The 22,230-nt window shown below is 36.1% G+C and overlaps 4 protein-coding genes across 8 annotated transcripts in view; 2 read left to right on the top strand and 2 right to left on the bottom strand.

Annotated features, from left to right (window-relative positions):
- The window catches only part of LOC306878693 (protein unc-80 homolog), a gene marked incomplete at its 3' end in the record, with an annotated part of 46,784 nt that extends 42,985 nt beyond the window's left edge, over nucleotides 1-3,799 (top strand). The window contains exons 64-65 of the mRNA XM_079431180.1: nucleotides 1,496-1,695; nucleotides 3,464-3,799. Coding sequence (XP_079287306.1) covers nucleotides 1,496-1,695; nucleotides 3,464-3,799 — 536 coding nt within the window. The remainder of the gene's footprint in view (nucleotides 1-1,495; nucleotides 1,696-3,463) is intronic.
- Nucleotides 3,800-4,829: 1,030 nt separating this feature from the next.
- LOC306879501 (uncharacterized protein) lies at nucleotides 4,830-6,856 on the bottom strand. 3 transcript variants are annotated; one of them, XM_079432494.1, is made up of 4 exons: nucleotides 6,679-6,856; nucleotides 6,413-6,439; nucleotides 6,231-6,318; nucleotides 4,830-5,445 (listed from the first exon to the last, which is right to left on the bottom strand). In XM_079432494.1, the coding sequence occupies exons 1-4, from the start codon at nucleotides 6,708-6,710 to the stop codon at nucleotides 4,891-4,893; spliced, it is 702 nt and encodes a 233-aa protein (XP_079288620.1). In that variant the 5' UTR covers nucleotides 6,711-6,856; the 3' UTR covers nucleotides 4,830-4,890. The 3 variants fall into 3 exon arrangements, with proteins under 3 accessions (XP_079288620.1, XP_079288619.1, XP_079288618.1); XM_079432493.1 differs by having other exon boundaries at nucleotides 6,413-6,506; nucleotides 6,683-6,856; XM_079432492.1 differs by having other exon boundaries at nucleotides 6,413-6,506; nucleotides 6,636-6,794.
- Nucleotides 6,800-11,966, top strand: LOC306879502 (proteasome subunit beta type-3-like). The gene is made up of 6 exons (XM_079432495.1): nucleotides 6,800-7,129; nucleotides 7,797-7,981; nucleotides 8,089-8,196; nucleotides 11,291-11,468; nucleotides 11,575-11,669; nucleotides 11,791-11,966. Exons 1-6 carry the CDS (start codon nucleotides 7,127-7,129, stop codon nucleotides 11,837-11,839), a joined length of 618 nt encoding a protein of 205 aa, XP_079288621.1. The 5' UTR covers nucleotides 6,800-7,126; the 3' UTR covers nucleotides 11,840-11,966.
- Nucleotides 7,453-20,824, bottom strand: LOC306879500 (zinc finger BED domain-containing protein 4-like). Of its 3 annotated transcripts, none has more exons than XR_013785018.1 (4): nucleotides 20,408-20,511; nucleotides 12,205-12,241; nucleotides 8,071-8,182; nucleotides 7,453-7,923 (listed from the first exon to the last, which is right to left on the bottom strand). XR_013785018.1 is itself a non-coding variant. In XM_079432490.1 (4 exons), exons 2-4 carry the CDS (start codon nucleotides 20,573-20,575, stop codon nucleotides 15,313-15,315), a joined length of 2,190 nt encoding a protein of 729 aa, XP_079288616.1. In that variant the 5' UTR covers nucleotides 20,576-20,604; nucleotides 20,685-20,824; the 3' UTR covers nucleotides 12,731-15,312. The 3 variants fall into 3 exon arrangements, 2 of the variants coding, with proteins under 2 accessions (XP_079288616.1, XP_079288617.1); XM_079432490.1 differs by lacking the exons at nucleotides 7,453-7,923; nucleotides 8,071-8,182; nucleotides 12,205-12,241 and adding exons at nucleotides 12,731-17,073; nucleotides 17,782-18,042; nucleotides 20,685-20,824 and having other exon boundaries at nucleotides 20,408-20,604; XM_079432491.1 differs by lacking the exons at nucleotides 7,453-7,923; nucleotides 8,071-8,182; nucleotides 12,205-12,241; nucleotides 20,408-20,511 and adding exons at nucleotides 12,731-17,073; nucleotides 17,782-18,042; nucleotides 19,972-20,256.
- Nucleotides 20,825-22,230: the final 1,406 nt, after the last annotated feature.

Below are 22,230 nucleotides of genomic sequence, written 5' to 3'. Positions count from 1 at the left end.
AGAAATGGTACTTCAAAATATTTTAGCAGTCTCCTCTCCCTTAGCGGGGGTGTCATATTTCAAAATGTATTACGGTCTTTTAGAGTCAAAACTTTTTAGAATCTTGACAAAATACATATCGTTGGAAAGGTCTGAGTCTCAAGATTCCATATTTGGTGTTTTTTGTAATGTAATATTGAGAGAGAAATTGATAGATTTGTGACAGAAATGCATCAACAAAAAATTCAATGGAGTTTGAATGGCACCCGGTGGCTGTTTTTGGGATAACGCCTAAACAAAATTGCATATGAACCTCAATTCTTTTTATATCAACTTCAAATTTGGAACATAATTTATGTACACATATGGCTTTAATTTTATAGCAATTTTAGATTTTTAACTATTTTTTTAAAATATTTATTTTATATAAAATAAAATAAAAATAATATAATACATTTGTTTTACAGTAAATTTAAACTTCTATAACTTTTTAATACTTAATTATTATTATTTTTTTCACTTCTGCAATAATCTACTAATTGTCTTCTTTAAAAAGAGACCAACTTTAGGTCTGTATTCAAAAGCGTTCATGAATTATAATAATTTAAGTTTGCATAGTGCACTTTTTCGTGAATTTTCAAAAAAGGGGATGACAGTTAAGGGGTTAAAAGCATTCCTTTTTGTTTATAGACAAACATTTTAGTTTTGCTTTGTGGATGTCAACAGTTTTAATGGCAAGTATAATAAATAATGAATATATTAATGTAATATGCACATATAAATTACATTATTATGAATAATAATATTAATTAAAATATTTATGATTGCAAAACCATTGTTATATTAAAAATCTGATATTTTAATAATTATACAGCAGACTGCATATAAAAATTACACATCAGTATCCACTCTAAATAATACAAATCTTAGTAAAACAAAAACAAAAAATTTTTTAATTAGTTTAATTATTATATTATTTTATGCTGTTTTGGTGGGCATAATTTATACAAAGACATACCTAAAATACATAATGTATCATTTTTAATACATTTTCAACATGGCTTTTCTATAAGCAATCTATGAAATATTTTTACATTGCTTAAATCCACTGAATAGTCATTTTGAGACATCAGTGCTTTGCAATATTTTATCAAAACCAACAAAGCCTTCCCAGCAAAAGGCAGATAGTTTGGAAATAATATTAAACGTCCTTCTGCCACCAGGGGTAGGCCTTTTTTTTTTCTTTTCTTGAAAAAGCATTTATCAAATGAATAATGTAGAGGCCTTAGAAAGCCATATTACAAATTTGATAAGGTTTGATATGGCTTTATAGGGTTAAGTACATCCACTCAGATGGCCACTATGAAAACCAAATAGGGGTTCTTATAGTTCAAACTGTAGTGCATAGTGCTAACAAAAATGAGGTTATGAATTTGATTCCCAGGAAACTGCATGAAAGTAATAGTGTATACTAATGAATTTCTAGAGTCTAATGAATCTCTCATCTTTTTCTCAGCTCTCGGTGACCAAAGGAGGTCTGTCACTTTCACTGAGACCCAGCAGGAACCGGCTGGCAGATCTCCCACTGCCACTCCCAGCCCCAGCAGCGGCTTACCAGGGGTCACAGAGGTCGGGAGGCTGAGCCATGCTCCTTCCGCTGCATCAGAGTCCTCATCACCTAGCAAAACTGCCCAGCACAAACCAGCATGGCCACAGGTCTGATTTTACCCACTGTCAGTCATAAGAGCACATTGTTTGAATGAAAGCTTGCAGAGTTGTTGCTTAAACACATGCTTAAGTGTATATGCAGCTAATGAAAATATGTTGTAAGTATGGCAAGCCGTTTTGACTGTTATTCAATCACAGGATATGAATTCTTGATATCAACAATTAAATTTTCACTAGTTAAAATGCTAATTCTTGATATCAACAATTTAATTCTTGATATCAGTAATTAAATGGTTGATATCTGTAATTGTATTTTCACTAGTTAAATGCCACCATAGGCTGCCATTCAAAATCAATTGTTGATATCAATAATTAATTTCTTACTAGTTGAAATTCCAATTTCACATATCAGAAATACAATTGTTAGTAGTAAAAATGTCTATTGTTGATATGAGTAATTTAATTCTTTATATCAACAATTTAGTTCTTGATATCAACAATTTAATTATCACTAGTGACTGTTAATTTTTGATATCAAGAATTAAATTGTTGATATAAGAAATTACCCTCCCAATTGTTGATATCAGAAATACATTTTCAGATATCAGAAATGAACATTGTCACTAGTGACAATTAAATTGTTGATATCAGGAATTTAATTGTTGATATCAACAATTACATTGTTGCGACATTGACGCGATAGACCCGGGTTCGATTCCCCCTTCTGCCGACCTCGCTCTACTCTCTTTTCACATCCCGTATCACATCAGAAATTTTCAATAAAAATGAAGGAAATAATAGAAAAGTGCAAAATAACGTGTATTTATTGATATCTAAAATGGCTTTGTTACTAGTAACAATCACATTCATGATATCAGAAATGATCATTGTCACTAGTGACTATTTAAATGTTGATATCAAGAATAGACATTTTTACTAGTAAGAATTGCATTTCTGATATGTGAAATTGAAATTTCAACTAGTAAGAAATTAATTATTGATATCAACAATTGATTTTGAATGGCAGCCTATGGTGACATTTAACTAGTTGAAATATAATTACAGATATCAACAATTTGATATCAAGAATTAAATTGTTGATATCAAGAATTAGCATTTTAATTAGTGAAAATGCAATTGCTGATATCAAATATAGCCATTGTTACTAGTAGAAATCTAATTCCTGATATCAATAATTAGCATTTTAACTAGTGAAAATTTAATTGTTGATATCAAGAATTCATATCCTGAGAACGAATAAAAATCAAAACGGCTTGCCATATGTAAGAGCACTTTGATATAATTCCCACTAAGTAATGAAACAGAAATGTTATTTCTGAATGTTCTCTGAACATTCAAAATGTCAAGTTTTTTTCAAATGCCCCCCCCCCCCCCCCCCCCCCCATGTAGTCATTAAGGGAACAATCAATTTTATAATTTTGCAAACAATATGGGAATGTTACTTTTGAAACATTCTGAAACAAGTACTGACATGTTAGACAAACTTCTAAATTGTTTCAGACAAATATTCCTTTAATGTTTTTGTGCTATCAGTTCAAGAACTTTATTAAGACCAAATAACTTTGAACAAATGTTCTGTTAAGGTTACTGGAAGAACATTTGTTTATCATTTTGAGAGAACTTTCCCAGAACATTATGAAAGTTCTGAGAATGTCCTTTTCTAGTTCTATAATGTATGTTTGGGTGCATTGTGTGAGTGTTGAGTGGAGACATCATGTCTTTTAAACTAAATGTAGCCATTTATACCTCTGAATTTGACAGCTTGTATAACACTTGCTTCATTTACTCCTCTCAGTATGAGAATAAAGACAGGAAAGATCAGGGGAGTGTAAGAAGCAGTCTTTCTCCAACCCCCTCTGCTGCCTCAAGCTCTACTTCTAGAGCCTGCTCCCCTCTTCCTCCTCCTCTCCCCATCCTGAGTACACCATCCCGACTGGCCCCAACCCAGATCAGAGAAAGTCCCGAGGACGAAGAGACCACTGGGCTTCTGGAAAATACAGACACCTCCCCTAGTGTAGGAGAGGACCATGGCACGGAGAACCCACTCCTGACCTCACTGCTCACACCCCACGCTCTCTCTCTGCTCCCCCTGTCCCCTGTTGACCTGGATCTGGACGAGTCTCACGTGTGAGAATGTCCAGCTTCAGGATACTGTGCTAGTTTAACAGCAAGTGGAAAAAGAAACCCTGTGGTCAGATTTCTTGAATAACTTGTAAACTCTTGACATGAAGGATTTAAAGCATATTAATCATGGGACATCCTTTGCAATTAATAGACATATTTATGAAGCACTGTGCATAATTCTACACACAATGAAGCTAATTAACATGTTAATGTACCATTCAGTCTTAAGAGAGATAAACAACGTAATTTTAAATCAAATAAGATAAACATTCTGTGAAAATTATAACTACTGTATGTAATTATATAGATGCATTCTAAATATTTGTCATCTATTAAGTATTTATTTTAGAGGATTATATGAAAATAGATATTTAGAATAAATATTATAAATGCTTTATTTTCAGAAATATAAAGATGCTTGTAAAATATTGGTGCCAAATATTTTTGCCAAATATTTGTTTGCAATGACAAATTCAAAGCACCTGCCAAATTTCAGCGGGAACAAAATAAGGGAAAAAACTGAGAACTTAAATATTATAAATACATATATTTAAAATATATAAATATATTTAAATAGAAACATTCTAAGTATCTTCCCAGCTGTTGTCCTGATTTTGTTGGTGTTGACTCTTGTTAACCTCAGCGTAATTCAACTAATGCTTAAACTGACTCTAAAATACACTATACTGTAAACTTTTTTTTTTTTTTTTTCAGAATTCTTCTACATAACATTTGGTGTTAAAATAGTCACTAGAGTATTAATTGAATATCTCATACCCTTGTATTCAGAATGTAAAAGCTCAGCAGGTATTATATGTTTTTCTGTGTGTGCTGCTTAGTGGGTATATTCATTTTAGTCTAATGTGTTGCTATCTTTTGAATTTGTTCAATAATAAATTAATCCTGTCATGTTGGTTTGGGCTTTTTGGTGTATTATAATTAGCATAATTACCTAATTATTTGTATTTGTCGCATTTGTGAAAGACTTATCTAATACTAACTACTAATTTTATGATTCAAAATAACTAGACATGATGGAAATGCAAAAGAGTTTATTTGTAGAAAATAAGCAATTCTTGGAATGTATCAGTAACAGTTTTACTTATTAGCCATAAATGTCTCAAGGAGCTTAAAAAGCCTTTCTTCTCTAGCAGAGGCTTCTCTTTCTCTCCTCTCCTCTCTTTCTCTGTAGTCCCTTTCCTGCCTTTCTTCTCTTGCCAGCATCTCCTTCTCCCACCGTTCCTGTCTGGCAAACATTTCTCGTTCCCTCCTCTCCTCCCTCTCCAGCGCTTGTCTCTCTCTCACTTCTTCTCTCTCTGCAGCCCTTCCATCCCTTTCGACCACCCTCTCCGCAGCCCGTCTGTCTCGCTCTTCTTCTCTTGCTGCAGCTCGTTTGTCTCTCTCGTCCTCTCTCTCTGAAGTTTGCCTCTCTCGTTCCTCCTGTCTCCTTTCCATCTCCCGCACAGCTGTCAACCAGTCCTCTTCCTTTCTCTGCTTGATGGGAGGAGCGTCCTGAGCAGATGAGGACACTTGGACAGGCGTGATGAAATGGCTGAGGGGGGTCTCGCTACTCAGTGCTCCATCCATGATTGCATACCACTTCCAGGTTGCAATTGATGTGTCTCCCCCAACCATACTGAGGCTTTTGAGGTCCTGCAGTAAATTATCAAAGACAAAATGATTATAGGTCAATGACAGTGTTGTGAATTAAAAAAATATATATTTATATTGAAAACCTAGTTTAACCTAAATTGTCTACCGAGTTATTAGAAATGTACTCTTTTTATTCATAATATTGATGCCAAATATTTGTTTGAAGAAAGAAAAATTCACAGCACCTGCCACTGTTCAGCAGAAAAAAATAGGTAGATGGAAAAAGGAATTAAACATTATAAATACTTTAAATAATTAAATAAAAAGATTAATTTAAGCATCTTCCTGACTGTTTTCCATGATTATGTTGGTGTTGATTCTTCTGTTAACCTCAGCGTAATTCAACTTTTATCATTTTCAATTTATCAATCATGCATCAACATTTTCCTTTCATCTTGAATATAAAATCAAGACACATTAATCACATCATTATATATAAAAAACAGTAATGTTTTTATAAATAGTTAAAATATTTTATAAGATAATTGTGTAATTACATTTATTTATTTGATTAAAGACATTTTTAAAATATAGCAATGATGCCGTTAGCACCTTTGACTTAATACCTCTAAAACAACAACAAAAAAGTTTTTTTTTTAATTCACAAATCAATAACAAAGAAATGTATGTGTTAAGAAATTAATATATCTTGACAAAAAGTCCTATAATTTATGTTTGACGTAAGTTATCTTTAAGCAAAGTAATTCATTGGTATTTATACTGTATTGGATGGATTTCCACAGACATGTGACTTGCAAACAAGCAAAATAAATGCATGGCATCACCTTATACTTCTGTTTGAGATTCTCCCACTTCTTTCGAACCCATGCAGGAGTCACTTTCCCCACCAGCTGTTTCTCTTTCACGTACAGCCTGTAGATTGACAGATCAACAGCATCAAATAAACATGTGTACATGACAAGGCATAATAACAGCACTCAGTAAAGTCAAGGCTGGATTTACTCACTCAAAGGCTTTGATGGCTGCATTTCTCCTGCCTGTAAACAGACTGGTGTTACTGACTCTCCATACAATCAGATCTGCCGTGTTGGCATCAGTCCCTAAATGCACAGAGACGACTAGTAAACATGTTTGCCTTTGACCAGCACACTTGAAAATGGAATGAATCACATACACTGACAATTTCGCGATATTGTTGTATCAGCATGCCGTTACTGTTGCAGAATTACGTTTTGGGAAGCGAGGAATACATTTTGCTGTAAAACGTGTTACTTGCATTTAAAGACTCCATCCTCCGAGCCCATTTTAAGTTTTTGTTTTGTATAGCATTGTGTTTTCTTCTCCTGCTGGGTGAGAATGAATTACAGCGCACTACCGCCCCCTATCGTAAACTACAACACGTTTGTTGTTTTCCGTTTAAAGTCAATCACAAATTCTCCCATGCAGTGTTTGAAATGGGTAGGCTTCGAAAATTATTTTAATTCTTTATGCTTTCAATTTTACAGTAGGTAGTGTAATGATTTAGACGAGGATTTTGTCCAGCAGGGGCGCTGTAGGAACCGCGGCTGTCGGAAATGACGCGAGCAGCAGGAACAACTAGCAGCGCTTGAAAGAAAGTGTGTAGTCACCGTGTGTAACCCGGGCTACAGCTTTATTTTCAGTATAATATAATCAAATCTTATAATTCTCATATTGGTGACTGCTTTTTACATTTGCCATCATGGTAAGTGAACACGTTGGAAGAATTAAGTGTGTTTTTTGAATGTAATCGTCTATATTAGCACTGTAGCTCATTTACCATCTCATCTTTCCAGGCGAAAGTATTTATAAAGTTATTTGTCCTAACCTGCAGCTTATATTGCTTTTTAATATGAATTAATTCAGTGCATTCCACATGCATAATACGCTTTAGTTATATGGAGTGTGTACTATTAAGAGATTATTTGAGTCGATCATATTTAAAACGAAACTAACAGTGTTGCATTTGGATGCCTGGGCTAAATATGGATGGTGATCAGTCATGTGTAGATGTATTTTTTTATAATTGCATGGATATTAAATGGGGAATTAAGTATGCATTTCAGATGTGGAATTGGATAACATTTGCAAAGTGCCTAGTCATTCAAAATACAATATCACGACTACCTTGTCTTTAAACTATTCCTATTTAGTGTATCTTGCTTGAAATTGTATTGTATTGCCTTGCTCTATCGCATGTTTCTTAACTTGTTCTTTAAGTGATCTTTGTGAGATAAAAATAAACACTTTAGTTTTTTTAAGCCTATATAATATATTTTTTTAAATATGTATTTGATATCTGCACAGACTGTATACAAAAGTGCAGTTGTTTAATCTTAAATAAGTTTTGTTGACTTATCTTCTTCCCATAGTCTATTATGTCATATAATGGAGGTGCTGTCATGGCAATGCGTGGAAAGGAATGTGTGGCGATAGCATCAGACCGGAGGTTTGGCGTCCAGGCACAGCTGGTTACCACCGACTTCCAGAAAATCTTCCCTATGGGAGAGAGACTCTACATTGGGTTGGCTGGCCTTGCCACAGATGTACAGACAGTGTAAGAATGCAGTGTCAGATGCATTATAATATTTGGTATTAAACATAACACTTGTCATTTTTTCTTTTTAATTACCTTGTGTTTTTTACCTTTCTCTCTCGTTTTAGATCTCAAAGGCTGAAGTTCCGCTTGAACTTGTATGAGCTGAAGGAAGGTCGTCAGATCAAGCCAAAGACCTTCATGAGCATGGTGTCCAACCTACTGTATGAGAGGAGGTAAAAAAATAGTTACTGTTAATCGGCAAATAGAAAACCAATTGCTGAAAATGGAAGGGAATTAGTGGAACAATTCAGTTAGTGGTAATTTATTTTTATTTGTTTTTGTCTGCCTTAACTGTTATAGTGCTACAGTGCCCACTCACTTGTATTAGAAGTATTTTTCCCATAGGAATTTTCAAGTCATTAAAAATTGATGTTCTGTATAGTATGACTATAGGTTGTATGAATTAAATTTGGACGTACTACATCTGGCATGATGTTACTGTCATGTGACCTACCAGTGTCAGTTGTGTCACTTCACATAGTAAATGAAATAAACATTTCTGAATTTTGACAGAAGTAGTAGGTCTTCTTTCTTAGGGTACTTTTAGCATACTGTTTTGGAATACTATGAACTCGACATAATATATATATTTTTTCTACATACTTTTCTTTGCGTGCTATATACACTGAACAAAATTATAAACGCAACACTTTTGTTTTTGCCCCCATTTTTCATGAGCTGAACTCGAAGATCTAAGACTTTTTCTATGTACACAAAAGGCCTATTTCTCTCAAATATTGTTCACAAATCTGTCTAAATCTGTGTTAGTGAGCACTTCTCCTTTGCCGAGATAATCCATCCACCTCACAACAGCAGACCACGTGTAACCACACCAGCCCAGGACCTCCACATCCAGCTCGTCTGAGACCAGCCACCTGAACAGCTGCTGCAACAATCGGTTTGCATAACCAAAGAATTTCTGCACAAACTGTCAGAAACCGTCTCAGGGAAGCTCATCTGCATGCTCGTCGTCCTCATCGGGGTCTTGACCTGACTGCAGTTCGTCGTCAAAACAGCAAATGCTCATATTTGATGGCGTCTGGCACTTTGGAGAGGTGTTCTCTTCACGGATGAATCCTGGTTTTTACTGTACAGTGCAGATGACAAACAGCGTGTATGATGTCGTGTGGGTGAGCGGTTTGCTGATGTGGGGTTATGGTATGGGCAGGCGTATGTTATGGACAACGAACACGGGTGCATTTTATTGATGGCATTTTGAATGCACAGAGATACCGTGACGAGATCCTGAGGCCCATTGTTGTGCCATTCATCCACGACCATCACCTCATATTGCAGCATTACATTTACATTTACATTTATTCATTTAGCTGACGCTTTTATCCAAAGCGACTTACAATTGCTATATATGTCAGAGGTCGCCTCTGGAGCAACTAGGGGTTAAGTGTCTTGCTCAGGGACACATTGGTGTCTCACAGTGGATTCGAACCCGGGTCTCTCACACCAAAGGCATGCGTCTTATCCACTGCGCCATCACCACCCCGCATGATAATGCACGGTTCCATGTTGCAAGGATCTGTACACAATTCCTGGAAGCTGAAAACATCTCAGTTCTTGCATGGCCAGCGTACTCACCGGACATGTCACCCATTGAGCATGTTTGGGATGCTCTGGATCGGCGTATATGACAGTGTGTTCCAGTTCCTGCCAATATCCAGCAACTTCGCACAGCCATTGAAGAGGAGTGAACCAATATTCCACAGGCCACAATCAACAACCTGATCAGATGTGTTGCACTGTGTGAGGCAAATGGTGGTCACACCAGATTCTGACTGGTTTTCGGACCCCCGCCCAATACAGTAAAACTGCACATTTTAGAGTGGCCTTTTATTGTGGCCAGCCTAAGGCACACCTGTGCAATAATCATGCTGTCTAATCAGCATCTTGATATGCCTCACCTCTGAGGTGGATGGATTATCTCGGCAAAGGAGAAGTGCTCACTAACACCGATTTAGACAGATTTGTGAGCAATATTTGAGAGAAATAAGCCTTTTGTGTACATAGAAAAAGTCTTAGATGTTTGAGTTCAGCTCATGAAAAATGGGGGCAAAAACAAAAGTGTTGCGTTTATAATTTTGTTCAGTGTAGTATGAAAGTAGGCATATTCGGATACAGTGTTTAAGAGTTATAAGCCTTAAAACCAAAACAGCCAGCTATAAGGTGAATCACAACAAACTTTGTTTTGAAGCAACAAAGTATTTAGAAATCAGATAAAGATACTGTGTTTAATGACATTAATAAAGAAGAGACACCAGTCCCATGAAGCATTGCAAACTACACACTCAAATAAAAAACAATGAAGAAATATAAAACTATTGACCCTATCATCCACAGTGCTTCATGGGAACTGGTGGGTCCTAAAGTGTTCTTTTGGTGTGATTTGCTTGTCTCGATTCTCTGATTGGTGGAAATTTCTTAGCAGAATCATAGGTAATGTCAATTTTTCCACCAGGAATTCTGCTTTTGAACATGATTATTTAAAAAAAGAAGTTGAAATAATGTGGGCTGATGGCTTCAATAACGGTATATATTTATTATCAAATAACAACCTCATAGCTCACAGTAGATCTTTTTTAAGTTTATAAATGATCAAAATCAATTCCCATGTCAAGAAAATGAATAGGATTTTTACTTCTGGAACCCAACTGCTCCAAATTCACTTTTTGTAGTATTTAGGCCTACTAAACTCAGTTTTCCAATAGGGTCCTGCAAAGCTACATATTTTCAAAATCAACTAGTCAGTGGGTTGTTATAATTGCTAATCAATGTGCTTGCAGTTTCACTGCATTCCAGAGTTTAAATTTCCAAAACTTTTTTTTTTGAAGATTGAGAGGTCACATTGAGAAAAGAATACAAAATTTAAATCTGCAGGGTTGCAGTACAGTAGTGTAGAATGAATACATATTTTTACATTTTGGACGTAGTAAATGTTAAATTATGTTGTTGTTGTTGTTTTTAAAGAGTGTGACGTCATATTACTACCATTGTGGTGTCGGTAGCAGTTTTGTGTGCTTAAAGTCTATGTGTGACCATGGCATAATACCGGTATAACCGGTTTAAAATGCAGATATCGTACTGGCAAGTCTAATGTTCACAGTACTTGTAGACCTGCTAAATAGGGTTAGGGTTGTGAGACACTGCCCTGATATGTAATGTTTAGCACTGTTGTCTTTCTCTGCAGCATTGCTAAACAGAATATTCCCATGTGCGCTGTGTACAGAATTGCAATCTGTCATGTCCCTGTTTCAGGTTTGGGCCATACTACATCGAGCCTGTGATTGCTGGTCTGGACCCAAAGACCTATGAACCCTTCATCTGTTCCCTTGATCTTATTGGATGCCCAATGGTGACTGAAGACTTTGTTGTTAGTGGAACTTGCTCAGAGCAGATGTACGGCATGTGCGAGTCACTATGGGAACCTGACATGGTAGGTGGAGGGAAACAAGACCACGTAATTGTATTGGGCACGAAGGCTGATTTATGATCTAGGTCTGGTAATCTCATAGACTTTTGCTGTTGATTGTGTTCTCTAGAAACCAGAGGATTTATTTGAGACCATCTCGCAGGCCATGCTGAACGCTGTTGACAGAGATGCAGTGTCTGGAATGGGAGTCGTTGTTCATGTCATGTAAGTACATCATTAAATGTCATCAACCTTAGTGATAGTATGACGATCATTAACTTTTAATTAACTGATTTTAATCTGCACAAAACATTAAGAATTAAGAATGTATGTAAATGTTTTACAGTGAGAAGGATAAGGTAATCACACGTACCCTGAAGGCCAGGATGGACTAGAGAAAAATACTACTGCTTTGTTTCCTCTCCTCCACTTTTTTTTTTTTGTACTCGAATAGAATTTGCCTTGTTCCATTTGTCATCATCAAGATTAAATTGTTCAATAAACATTTCTAATATTTACTCATTTGCTAGTTATGTTGTCAGAGATGTTTTTAAAAGATACTTTTTGTCATCTAATTTCTTGACATTTTAAAGTCAGCATGAAACAAATCTATTTTCTAAATGCTTATTACAGATCTTATTGTGAACAACTGATTTATGCATGCTTAATAAACAAACAAAAAACGTAATGTTTAAACAAAATTTCATAACTGGACTTGGATTAGTTCACCCAAAAGTGAAAATTGTTATCCTTTACTCACCCTCGAGTTGTTCCAAACCTGTAGGAGTTTCATTCATCTGTTGAACAAAAAAGGTGTTTTAAAGAAATGGAAAATATATTTTGAACTGTTTGCTGGTAACCAAACAGTTGATGGTAGCCACTGATACTATGGAAGTCAATGGCTATCAGCAACCAGTGTGCTGGAGTGGGGATGCATGAACGCATGGTTCTTGCTCAAAACCCCTCCAATATGGCTGAACTAAAGCATTTCTACAAAGATGAGTGGACATAATTCCACAGTAATGTGAAAGACTGATCTCCAGTTACTGGAAGCATTTGGTTGCAGTTCTTACTGATAAAGGTGACCCAAGCACATTAGGGGGAAATTTAGTTTTTCACTTGGGTAATAGGTGTTAGATAACTTTTTTTCTTGAATTGCCATGTTTTAAGTTTGAAGATCTAAAACTAGTATGAATTACATAACACGAGAAATCAGGATGGGGCCAAATACAATAACTTAAAATCGGTTTTATTCATTTGCGCCTTTTTTTTTTTTTTTTGCACTCTTCATAGAGTGAACGAGTCCTCTGTGTGTTTATGATTATGAAAGAAATTGTCAAAGATTATGTCGTATATAAATGCTAAAAACGAGCTCCCAGACACATTTTTGGAGAGCTGAATTCTTTTTGAATTCAGCAAAAAGTAGTGTCACACAATCATGGTCGATCATTGTTTACATTGTCATATATTTGTCGCTTCAGAAAACGTGTGCCCTATCAATAATACTACTATGTATTATATGTAGCTAGTGTTGGTGTAATGCTTAAATATAACAATTAATTTGAAATAACCCAATAAATTCATTAAATAATTCCTACAATTTAAGATACGTCTTAAGAACAAATCTTGAGAAAAAAGATAACTTTGGGAATATGAAATATTCTTAAAAATACGAAATATTCTTAAAAAAACACTCTCAAGTTAGAAAATAAGAAGAAAATGGCAGTTAAGAAATTTTGTGATCATTTCGAAGAATGTTTTGTGAATCCGGCCCCTGATGATGATCTGAATCAGGGCCGAATATGCAATACAAACAAAATGTACAGTTCTATGGGTCCCCAGGACTGGGATTGAAAACCACTGCTCTATCCACCTTTTTCCTACGCCCCATGACACTTTGCACAAATTATGGGAGTAACTTCCGTTTACACTGTAAACAATCAGCAAAAGTTTCATTCAATGAACGCAATAAGCATTTTCAAAAACTGGGTACAATGGGGTAACATTATTTTACTCAACCATCAATAATTAAAAGGAAATTAATTTAAAAGTTTAAAAGCATTAACAAATTACTTTCAATATACCGAGTAACTTCTCAAGATCCTCCTCCTATGAAGCAATATTATGGACGTGTACATTTCGTAACAATTACATTTTACAGCATCCATGTGAAAACCTGGAAAAAGACATGAGGATTTGGGGAGAAAAAAGAAAGATTCTTAGTACATACCAGGGAATTATTCATGGTTTATACTGAAATTAAATCAGGAGATCAGACCACAAATGCACAGTATGTTGTCTTCTTTAATTTACTTACAGCAGAATACAAAGGAAACATGAAAATAAGCAGGAGGAAAAGAATGCAAACGAAAAGAGCTATTCTATAGATATTGTTATATGACGTAAAGTTATTCTCCTGAAAATAGAAAATGAATGAAAATTTACAGCCCATTCAGTCAAAGACGGTTAAGGATTATTTGTAGTGCAATCTTATCAATCATTTGAAATGATTTGTTGCAGTCTTTTTGAGTGGAATTTACCCAAACCGGAAGTGCCTCCCATAATTTAAAATGCAGTAGGCTCGCTAGCAAAAAGGTGGATAAAATCAGGGATATGAAACCCCATTCCTGGAGGGACAGCCCTGAACCACTTAATCAAGCTCTAGGCGACTATGTTAGATCAGGGTTGGTCTGTATAGCCCCTTTCACACAGAGATTCCGGAAAATACACGGGTAATGTGTTCCGGCAATTGTTCCTGGGTCGTTAGATTTGCTGCATTCACACTGCCAGTGATTTTCCGGAATCTGTGAGAGCGTTCACACACAACCCGTAAATGTTCCGGAATGACACGTGACGTATATAATGCGCCGCGCACCATTTCACTAACGAAAAAAAAAACTGGCGAACGATTTCAGCTTCAGCGCGGATAGTGAGGGGCTCCGATCGCTGCTTCATTCCAGTTTAAACATTTTTTGTTGTGTGAATGTTGATCGCCCTTCAAAACACCCGGAAAAAGAGTCGCATGATAACGCGCCTTTACGGCATTGATCCGGCATTGTTCACACAGCGCTCGTTCCGGGACTGAACCCGGTAATGTTACTAGGTCCTCAACCCGGTAATGTTACTAGGTCCTCAACCCGGGATTGGTTGCGTTCACACAGAAGGCACTCTGGCAATTTTCCGGGCCCAACGTGCAGTGTGAAAGGGGCTTATGACTTTTCTTTGAAATAAAGGCTTGTCAAAGTTGTCTAATAATACTACTTAAAACAAGACATTAGTGGGGTTTTACTAAAAATGAATACACAAGTTTGCTGCCTTAAACACATAGTTACTGCAAAATTACTAATGTGTGGCTTTAAGTGTCTTGTTGGTCTTAAAAGATTTTAGAAACCATAAAATAAGAGACTGAATGTTCAAAATATACATTTATTAGTAACAAGAATCAGAATGAACAATTCTTCCGCCAAGTGATATATTGTTTACGGTTGCTAGTTATGTAACCTGGTGCTTTAACGTGTGTTTACAGTTATGCATTTTTAAGCACTGAACAACAGCTCTTAACATCAAATCATAATTTAGAGTAAAAACTAATCTTTATACATTTAGATGTATCCATGATTAGCATGTTGTATGAACATTTCTAGAAACACTAGTCTAAAAAGTAACATTTCTTTTTGTTTGCATGTTTACTAAGAAATAAATGTTTACCAATGCTTTTTGGTGGCACATGCTTTTGTATGGAACAACATTGTAATATTTTGGAAAAAAAAAATTAAAAAGGGAGAGAACATACAGTATATCCTATTAACTATACAAACAAATAAAATAAAACTATTTACAATAAACATCAGCAGTGTTACCCCATGAATTATTCCAAAGCAGTGGTGATTTTGCTGTTGTAACGTAAAAGGAGTACACGCTCAAAATGTTCATCTGAGAGGTGATGTCCTTTTGGGGTCACAATATTGCTCCCATTGCTGAAGAGCTGTTGCACTGGGGCACTTGAGGGTAGAGTTGTATTGAACTTGATGAACACTTTTTTCACGCCTGGAAATTCATTTAGGCATTTCAGATCTTTGTTTGTGCCCTGGAGATACAGCCATACCTCTTCCGCTGCTTCCCTCTTTCCATTTTTGTTGCCAGAACTTCCAGGTCCATACGAGAAGAATTCATCCTCATGAACAGAGCCTCCATTGGTCTCAGTTTCTTCAGTCCCTTGGTCGACCTGTAAAACTTCAGTGATCAACTGTGCTCGAAGACTCTCCCTCTCATCTTCTGGTAACCACCAGAGTCTAAACTGTGGCATGGTGGCGGTGGCCAATCTGGCATCAGAACTTTCAAATACCTGCTTGAAGCGAGAGTCAATTGCCTTGACGGTGCTGTCAATGACCTTGGAGAAAAGGCGGGTGTTTGCTGCCTTCTCCTCAAGCTTCCTTTTAAGGGTCAACAACGTTGGTATCACAATGCCAAGGAAGCACTTTTCTTCTCCGTGCAGAAGGTCAAGCGCAAAAGCCACAGGTTTGAAGACGTCAGTATATTCTGTGAGATACGCAGTTTCATCAGGTGTAAAATGTGGAACACCCAAGACTTCGAACAGTTCGTTGAGTTGTGAATCAGTAAGTGACATTAGCTTGTTAATGGCGTAGTATTCTGAGCTCCACTGATTCAAACAAGGAGCTGTGAAATTCATTTTTGCAATAGATTCAATTGTATCTGCAGCTTCAGTGGATGATTGGGCCTTGTGCCATATTGCTGCACATTTTTCAGTTGCACTGCTGTGCAGTTTACCTGCCTGTCCCTTTGAGACGGCATCCTCTAGATCCTTCGAGGCAATCAAGTTCAGTGTTTGAGAAGCACACCGTTGGTGGGGTGGTAAGAAGTAACTCAGAAAGAAGTCTCCACCCATTTCTCCATCACAAAGAATACTGCCCAAATCCTCAAAACGACTTTGCTCCACTTCTTGGTCATCCTCGGAAGAGAATTCTTTGAAGGCTTTCACGAAATTGTTACCGTTGTCTGTGACGGTGGCCTGAACTTTGCTCTCGATGTTATAGGAAGAATGAATTTCTTGAATTTTAGCGATGATGGTTTCACAAGTGTAGCTGATGGGGATTCTTGTGCAGGCAAGAGCAGCAGACTTTCTTTCGAGATTGTCCTCAAGCCAGTGACAAGTCATTCCAAAATAACTTCTGTCCTGCACTGACCATACATCAGCAGTTGTACATAATGTCTGCACTTTGTCAAGTTTCTCTTTTAGCTCCACTTTCATTTTATTGAATGCTACTTCAAGCCTGGTGATAAAAGCATTTTGACACATGACTTTTTTGCCCCTGCTTAAAGCTTCAATCAACTTCCTGAAGCCAGGTTGCTCTAGAATTGAAATGGGTTGCACATCCTCCACAATAAAATTAAAAACCAGGCTATTTAGCCTTGATTGTGATGTTTGATGATAAATGGGGGTGGGATCAATCTTAGCTTCTTTCGCATCAGACGATGATTCTGCCGTTTGATTTTCCAGAACGCTTGGTCCATAACTGCTTGGCCCGTAATTGCTTGGTCCATCACTGCTTGGTGCATCAACGCTTGGTGCATCCCTTATTCTTCTCCTACACGCCACAGAATGCTTTCTCTAGAGGACAAAGAAAAGGAGTCAAAACTGTGTCAAAAGTCAAGCCTGTGCTTAAACGTGGTGAAACCAAGGCACATTAAACACTAAAACACTTTAAGACATTAAATATTAAGTATGTGTTGCCCTAAAAAAATGTGATGTTTATTAGAGATTCATTCATTCATTAAGAACATTTTACAGGTTTGAAATCAATAATAAATGACTTATAAAGGATACGAGTCACTCTTGAAACTGCTTTTGCACAAACAATGAAAGTCAATGAGGTCCAATGTTGTTTTGGACCCCATTCATATTCATTGTATGGTCAAAAAAAAAATTCAAAACGCTTTTTTTTGTGTTTCACAAAAAGACAATAAGTTACAGGTTCTGAACACCCTGACAATCAGTAAATGATCATTTTTTATTTTTGTGTGAACTATCCCTTTAACGTGTTGGATACAGTGGGACAGTGGCTTTGAGGCAAATTGAACTAGGAGTGTAACGGTATGAAATCATCACGGTACAATTAAAACGGTATAATCATTTATTACATTTGGTGCTTATTTATTGCCGTTTTTTTCTCACAGTAACTTTTTTGGGTTGTTTTTTGCCGCATTAAACATTCGGCCTGCATATGTAAACGTCAGAAAGCACAAAAAAAAAATTATGAAAGGCGATCCATAGTTGATTACCTTCTATTTATTAGCAATTCACAGTATTTTCACTTACATTCATCTTTGCAAATTCCTTGGGGTGGTGGTCACGGAGATGGTGCGCCATGTTTGAAGTGTTGCCTGTCCGAGCCGACACTTTTTTCCGACACAATCTACAAACTGGATAACCATCAACATTGATGGTGCCTCCTGGGTCTTTTAAATACCCAAAATACTCCCATACAGCGGATTTCAGCCGCTTTGGTGGGAGAAAAAGAGGATCAGGCTCCGACATTTCGGTGTTCTGGCGTTTGCGCATCTGGCAAGGTGAGTGACACTTAAATGAAAGAGGAGAAAGGCGCAATTTAGACATTTTTATGACTATCTCTTAATTAAACGTAGATTAAATGGAAAAATAATTTCTTTACTTTGGTTTTATTAAAAATACAAACCCTAACTTATACTATTATTTAAAGCCGTGTACCGTAAAATCATCATACCATTACATTGCTAGTTGGAACAGATAAAGTGCTTTGATGAATTATAATTATTCGTATGAACAAACATATCCTAAACCAAGTCGTATAGAAGTTCAGCGGTTTCTGAGATTGTCCCATTCCCTTATATAGTGCATTACGTAAACTAATCTACATAAAACCATAGTGTTGATTATTCAGCACACTCATTTAATCCTTGTAGTGCTGGATGATATACCTGTTCAAACGGTAAACTGGTTCATACGGTATGAATTTTTTTTAAAACCGGCATACCGGCAAGTGACTAACAATGTAGACAGCATCATGAATTGAGAGGGGATCCCTGTTAACTGCATACACTTTTGACTAAAGCTTTGAGAGCTTTTAGAACTATTAATAACATACAACTAATTCTAATAACCCAGCACACAACAATTTATGAAACTTAAATAATTTGTAACAATTGTCATTCTGATTAATATTAAAGCCCAGTCAAGGAAAAAAATTAATAAAACGTGAAATGGCCAGAATCCTTAAAAAACTGAAAAAAAAAGTGTGATACAGATTTTTGGTCAAACCACCCACCACTATATCCTACAATCCTCAAAAACTAGAGATTACCCATAATGCTTGATTATGGCATTTTTATTTGAGCATTAAAGCAAATGCACTCCTTGTGGACGTGCAAAAAGACTGTTAAGGGGAGTATAACAGCACAGTCACAAGTTTATTATTTTTCACAATTACGGCTTTCAATAAATTATTTTTTAATCAAAATATAGCTAATTACATATCAGCATTCTCAGAAACAAACATTAGCCCAAATAACAATTGTTTCTGATATAACCACTGAACTAGCATCATAAAAAGTGGCTTTAAAAGTCAATATTGTATGTTTTAATTATAATAAGCATACAGTTCATAGCCATTAATTTTGAGCAATTTAGTTTGTCGGTCTTTCAGAGGTGGATTTAGTGCCTCCCACTGTACTTTTTTCTGTGAATAAAACAAAACTTTTCTGTCTGTCTGACATAACATTTTATAAAAAGATTTCACTTTGCATTAAGAAAATAATTCAAAATGCTTAAACATGAAACTTCTCTCTCAGTTTTATGCTTGCTAGGTTACTTCTTTTTAAAATACTTAATGCCAATTTAAAGTTGTACTTTTATTAAAACTTTCACTAAACCATGTTTTTTGAGCCAAATTTTCCCTTAGTATCCATACTTTCAAGTATTTTGGAGCCCTCTCCAGCGCACGTTATTTACATCATTGTCTGAATTCGCTCTGCAACTTCCATACACTCCTTTCTCGTGTAGTAGACTATATGATATTCACTATATAGGGAATAGGGGGTGATTTTGAAGACAACATTTTTCATATAACAAAGTTAAACACATCGCTAAATTGACCAATCCACCATGGCAACTGCAGCCGTCCGCCATTTTCTCAGGCGAGCATTTGCTTCTTTTTTTTACTGTAAATCAACAGAGGATATTCACTTTTCGATAGTTATAGACTTTATTTTACAAACATACAGTAATATTTTGTTATCAAATCACTTATAATAGTGACACGAGCGCCATTGTTTTCTTCTGCAAAGCACAATAAACAAACCATGAGACGTGCTTGGTGGTATTACCAATCATTCCCAAGTGACCACGTATTACATTAATAACAAGATTTTTCCCTGACAAATTAACGTTTTTATTTCAATCAATATAATGTCGACAGTTTAATTAGAGTTGCGAAACAAGCGTTATAAAAAAAAACAATATGGTCATGCTCACCTTCACCAATCGATTACAGATGGAGCTTTTTCATTATATGATTGGATATTATATCAAACGTTAATAATAGACCCAATTTAACACTCTAACATATAACTTATTACCTTTCATAAAAAATTTTTTTACTATAACGTTAAACTCAAAACCACTCCCACTTTGTTGATCGTCTCGCTTAAAAAAACTTCGCCTGACAAACAAATAAAAGTGAAAATCAGTGCCTACATCTGTTTATAAGCCACTAAATGTGATCATATATTATTTTCTTGGATTCACATTTAGGAGTGTGACAAAAGCTTTTATCTGTACCCCACCAGGAATCTACCAAAAATAGTTTAATTTGCATAACGTTAGTTGCGCACACACACAACTCAAAAACACCATAAAAAAGCAATCGATGGGTGTTAAATAAAAAAAAAAACGTGCAAATGTAACTTGCCTCCAAATGTTTCTTTAGATTAGACGTCGAGTCCCTTGCGGTGGATAAGATGTTGATCTTTGGGAGGCAGAGGTTGCACTGAACAGTAATGTTTCTCCCTCTTGTGTCCCTGAATGTGAAGTGGTGTTTGTGCATCCAGTGGTCAAAGGCTGAACGAGACCTCTCCATCTTCACACGAGGCTCCGGCGTGGACAGCTCTTATAAAACGTACGAACAAAAACAGTAAATTACACTTGCTGATTCATGTGTAATCGTGAAATAAAAAAATTAAATGTACCATATTATATTTGAAGATTCTTTATTTTTGTAATCTAATTACGTAATCCAAATAACGTATCCGTTACTATCGAACAACAGAGGCGCATTTCCTATGTAACAATTTCTTCCCTCTTGTTTTTGCTGTTTCCGGCGTGGGGCAAACTAAAATAGCTCATTACCGCCACCTTCTGCTAGCATGGAGCAAATACACTATACCTTCTCAGACTCGTGTGTTCACCTCCTTCTCCATGTTCACAGATCCCTCACACTTCACTTATGTTGTGTCTCATTTCGAAGTTGAGCCCAAGGTTAAACGTTTTAAAAAGTTTTAAGTTTTAAAGACAACAAACTATAATATTATGCTTTAATATGCTAAGTTTACATGTGTTTCTTTCAATAGGCAATTTTGGCCTTGTTGGTTTTAAGAAAATATTTTAGCAAAAAAAATGTCATGTGTAATGGCAACACACACACACACACGTTGGTTTTTGTGGTTTATGGGGACTCTCCATAGGCGTAATGGTTTTTATACTGAACAAACTGTGTGTGTTATTGCCCTACACCTAAACCTAGCCCTCACAGGAAACTTTGTGCATTTTTAGATTTTCAAAAAAACACCATTTAGTATGTTTTTTAAGCCTTTTGAATTACGGGGACATAGGCAGTGTCCTCATAAACCACCTTCACATTGTAATACCTCTGTCATACCCATGTCATTATACAAATTTGTGTCCTCATAAACCACATAAACATGCACACAAATACACACAGTTAACAATGTTAACAATGTACATTCCGGGAACTGTGGCAATAGATTGTGGTACTATTGCTCAAGTCCTTTAATAACTTTTGTCTTTCATATACTTCCTGTAATAGAGTGGAAATTTCTGAATGTTCCACTGATTCATTGACTCCACTGCACTCACAAAGCCAATATCCAACCATTCATATTTGATATTAATTATATATTTTAGCAGATAGGAGAAAAGACTTTCTGTAAAGCTAGAATAAACATCTATACTTAATGCAATGGAGGTAATGTATTGGTCACCCACTGGCAAAAACATATGCAGCCAGGAACAGATAAACAAATAAACCAAACCTGGCCTTATTGTGTGTAAGGACTTTCCCACTTTTCTCCTGTTCATATATGGCCCACATGCTGCATGGAATGGTAGCGTTTTGGCAATGCACCTCTATTTGCCAGATCTGGTCCACAAGCAGGTCAGTGCACAGCCTCGACTGAAGCAAATAAACCACTTTAACACACTCTCTCTAGTTCTCACACTCTTTTAATTCTGTTGATATTTGTTGTAGCTTATTCAATGTTCTTGTCTAGCCCTATCATCTCCCTGCTGAAAAAAAAACAATAGACCTCTGCCCAAAACACAATAGAAAATGTAATGGATTTAATGGTTATGATGGGAATTGTATTGGTTTTAATGGAAACTATAATGGTGTCTACTGGTATGTGATGGATTCTATTGGTGGGATGTTAAATCCTATTGGAAAAATGCCCAAAACACACTACAAAAATGAATTTTGTAATGGTTTTACTGAAAAAA

The sequence above is a fragment of the Barbus barbus genome (assembly GCF_936440315.1).
Source record: "Barbus barbus genome assembly, chromosome: 13".
NCBI lineage: Eukaryota > Metazoa > Chordata > Actinopteri > Cypriniformes > Cyprinidae > Barbus > Barbus barbus.
This window is presented reverse-complemented; position numbering and strand designations above follow the sequence as displayed.

Coding starts and splice junctions, on each gene's coding strand:
- LOC306879501 (XM_079432492.1), bottom strand. CDS start 6,684: ATGCAAGTAACACGTTTTACAGCAAAATGTATTCCTCGCTTCCCAAAA. Junction 6,507..6,635: donor TATTCCTCGCTTCCCAAAAC/GTAATTCTGCAA, acceptor CTGTGCATTTAG/GGACTGATGCCAACACGGCA. Junction 5,446..6,230: donor ATCTCAAACAGAAGTATAAG/GTGATGCCATGC, acceptor AATTTACTGCAG/GACCTCAAAAGCCTCAGTAT.
- LOC306879500 (XM_079432490.1), bottom strand. CDS start 20,575: ATGGAGAGGTCTCGTTCAGCCTTTGACCACTGGATGCACAAACACCAC. Junction 18,043..20,407: donor ATCTAAAGAAACATTTGGAG/GCAAGTTACATT, acceptor CTTTCATTTAAG/TGTCACTCACCTTGCCAGAT. Junction 17,074..17,781: donor AGGAATTTGCAAAGATGAAT/GTAAGTGAAAAT, acceptor TTTGTCCTCTAG/AGAAAGCATTCTGTGGCGTG.
- LOC306879502 (XM_079432495.1), top strand. Junction 7,982..8,088: donor GCCACAGATGTACAGACAGT/GTAAGAATGCAG, acceptor CTCTCGTTTTAG/ATCTCAAAGGCTGAAGTTCC. Junction 11,469..11,574: donor CACTATGGGAACCTGACATG/GTAGGTGGAGGG, acceptor TGTGTTCTCTAG/AAACCAGAGGATTTATTTGA.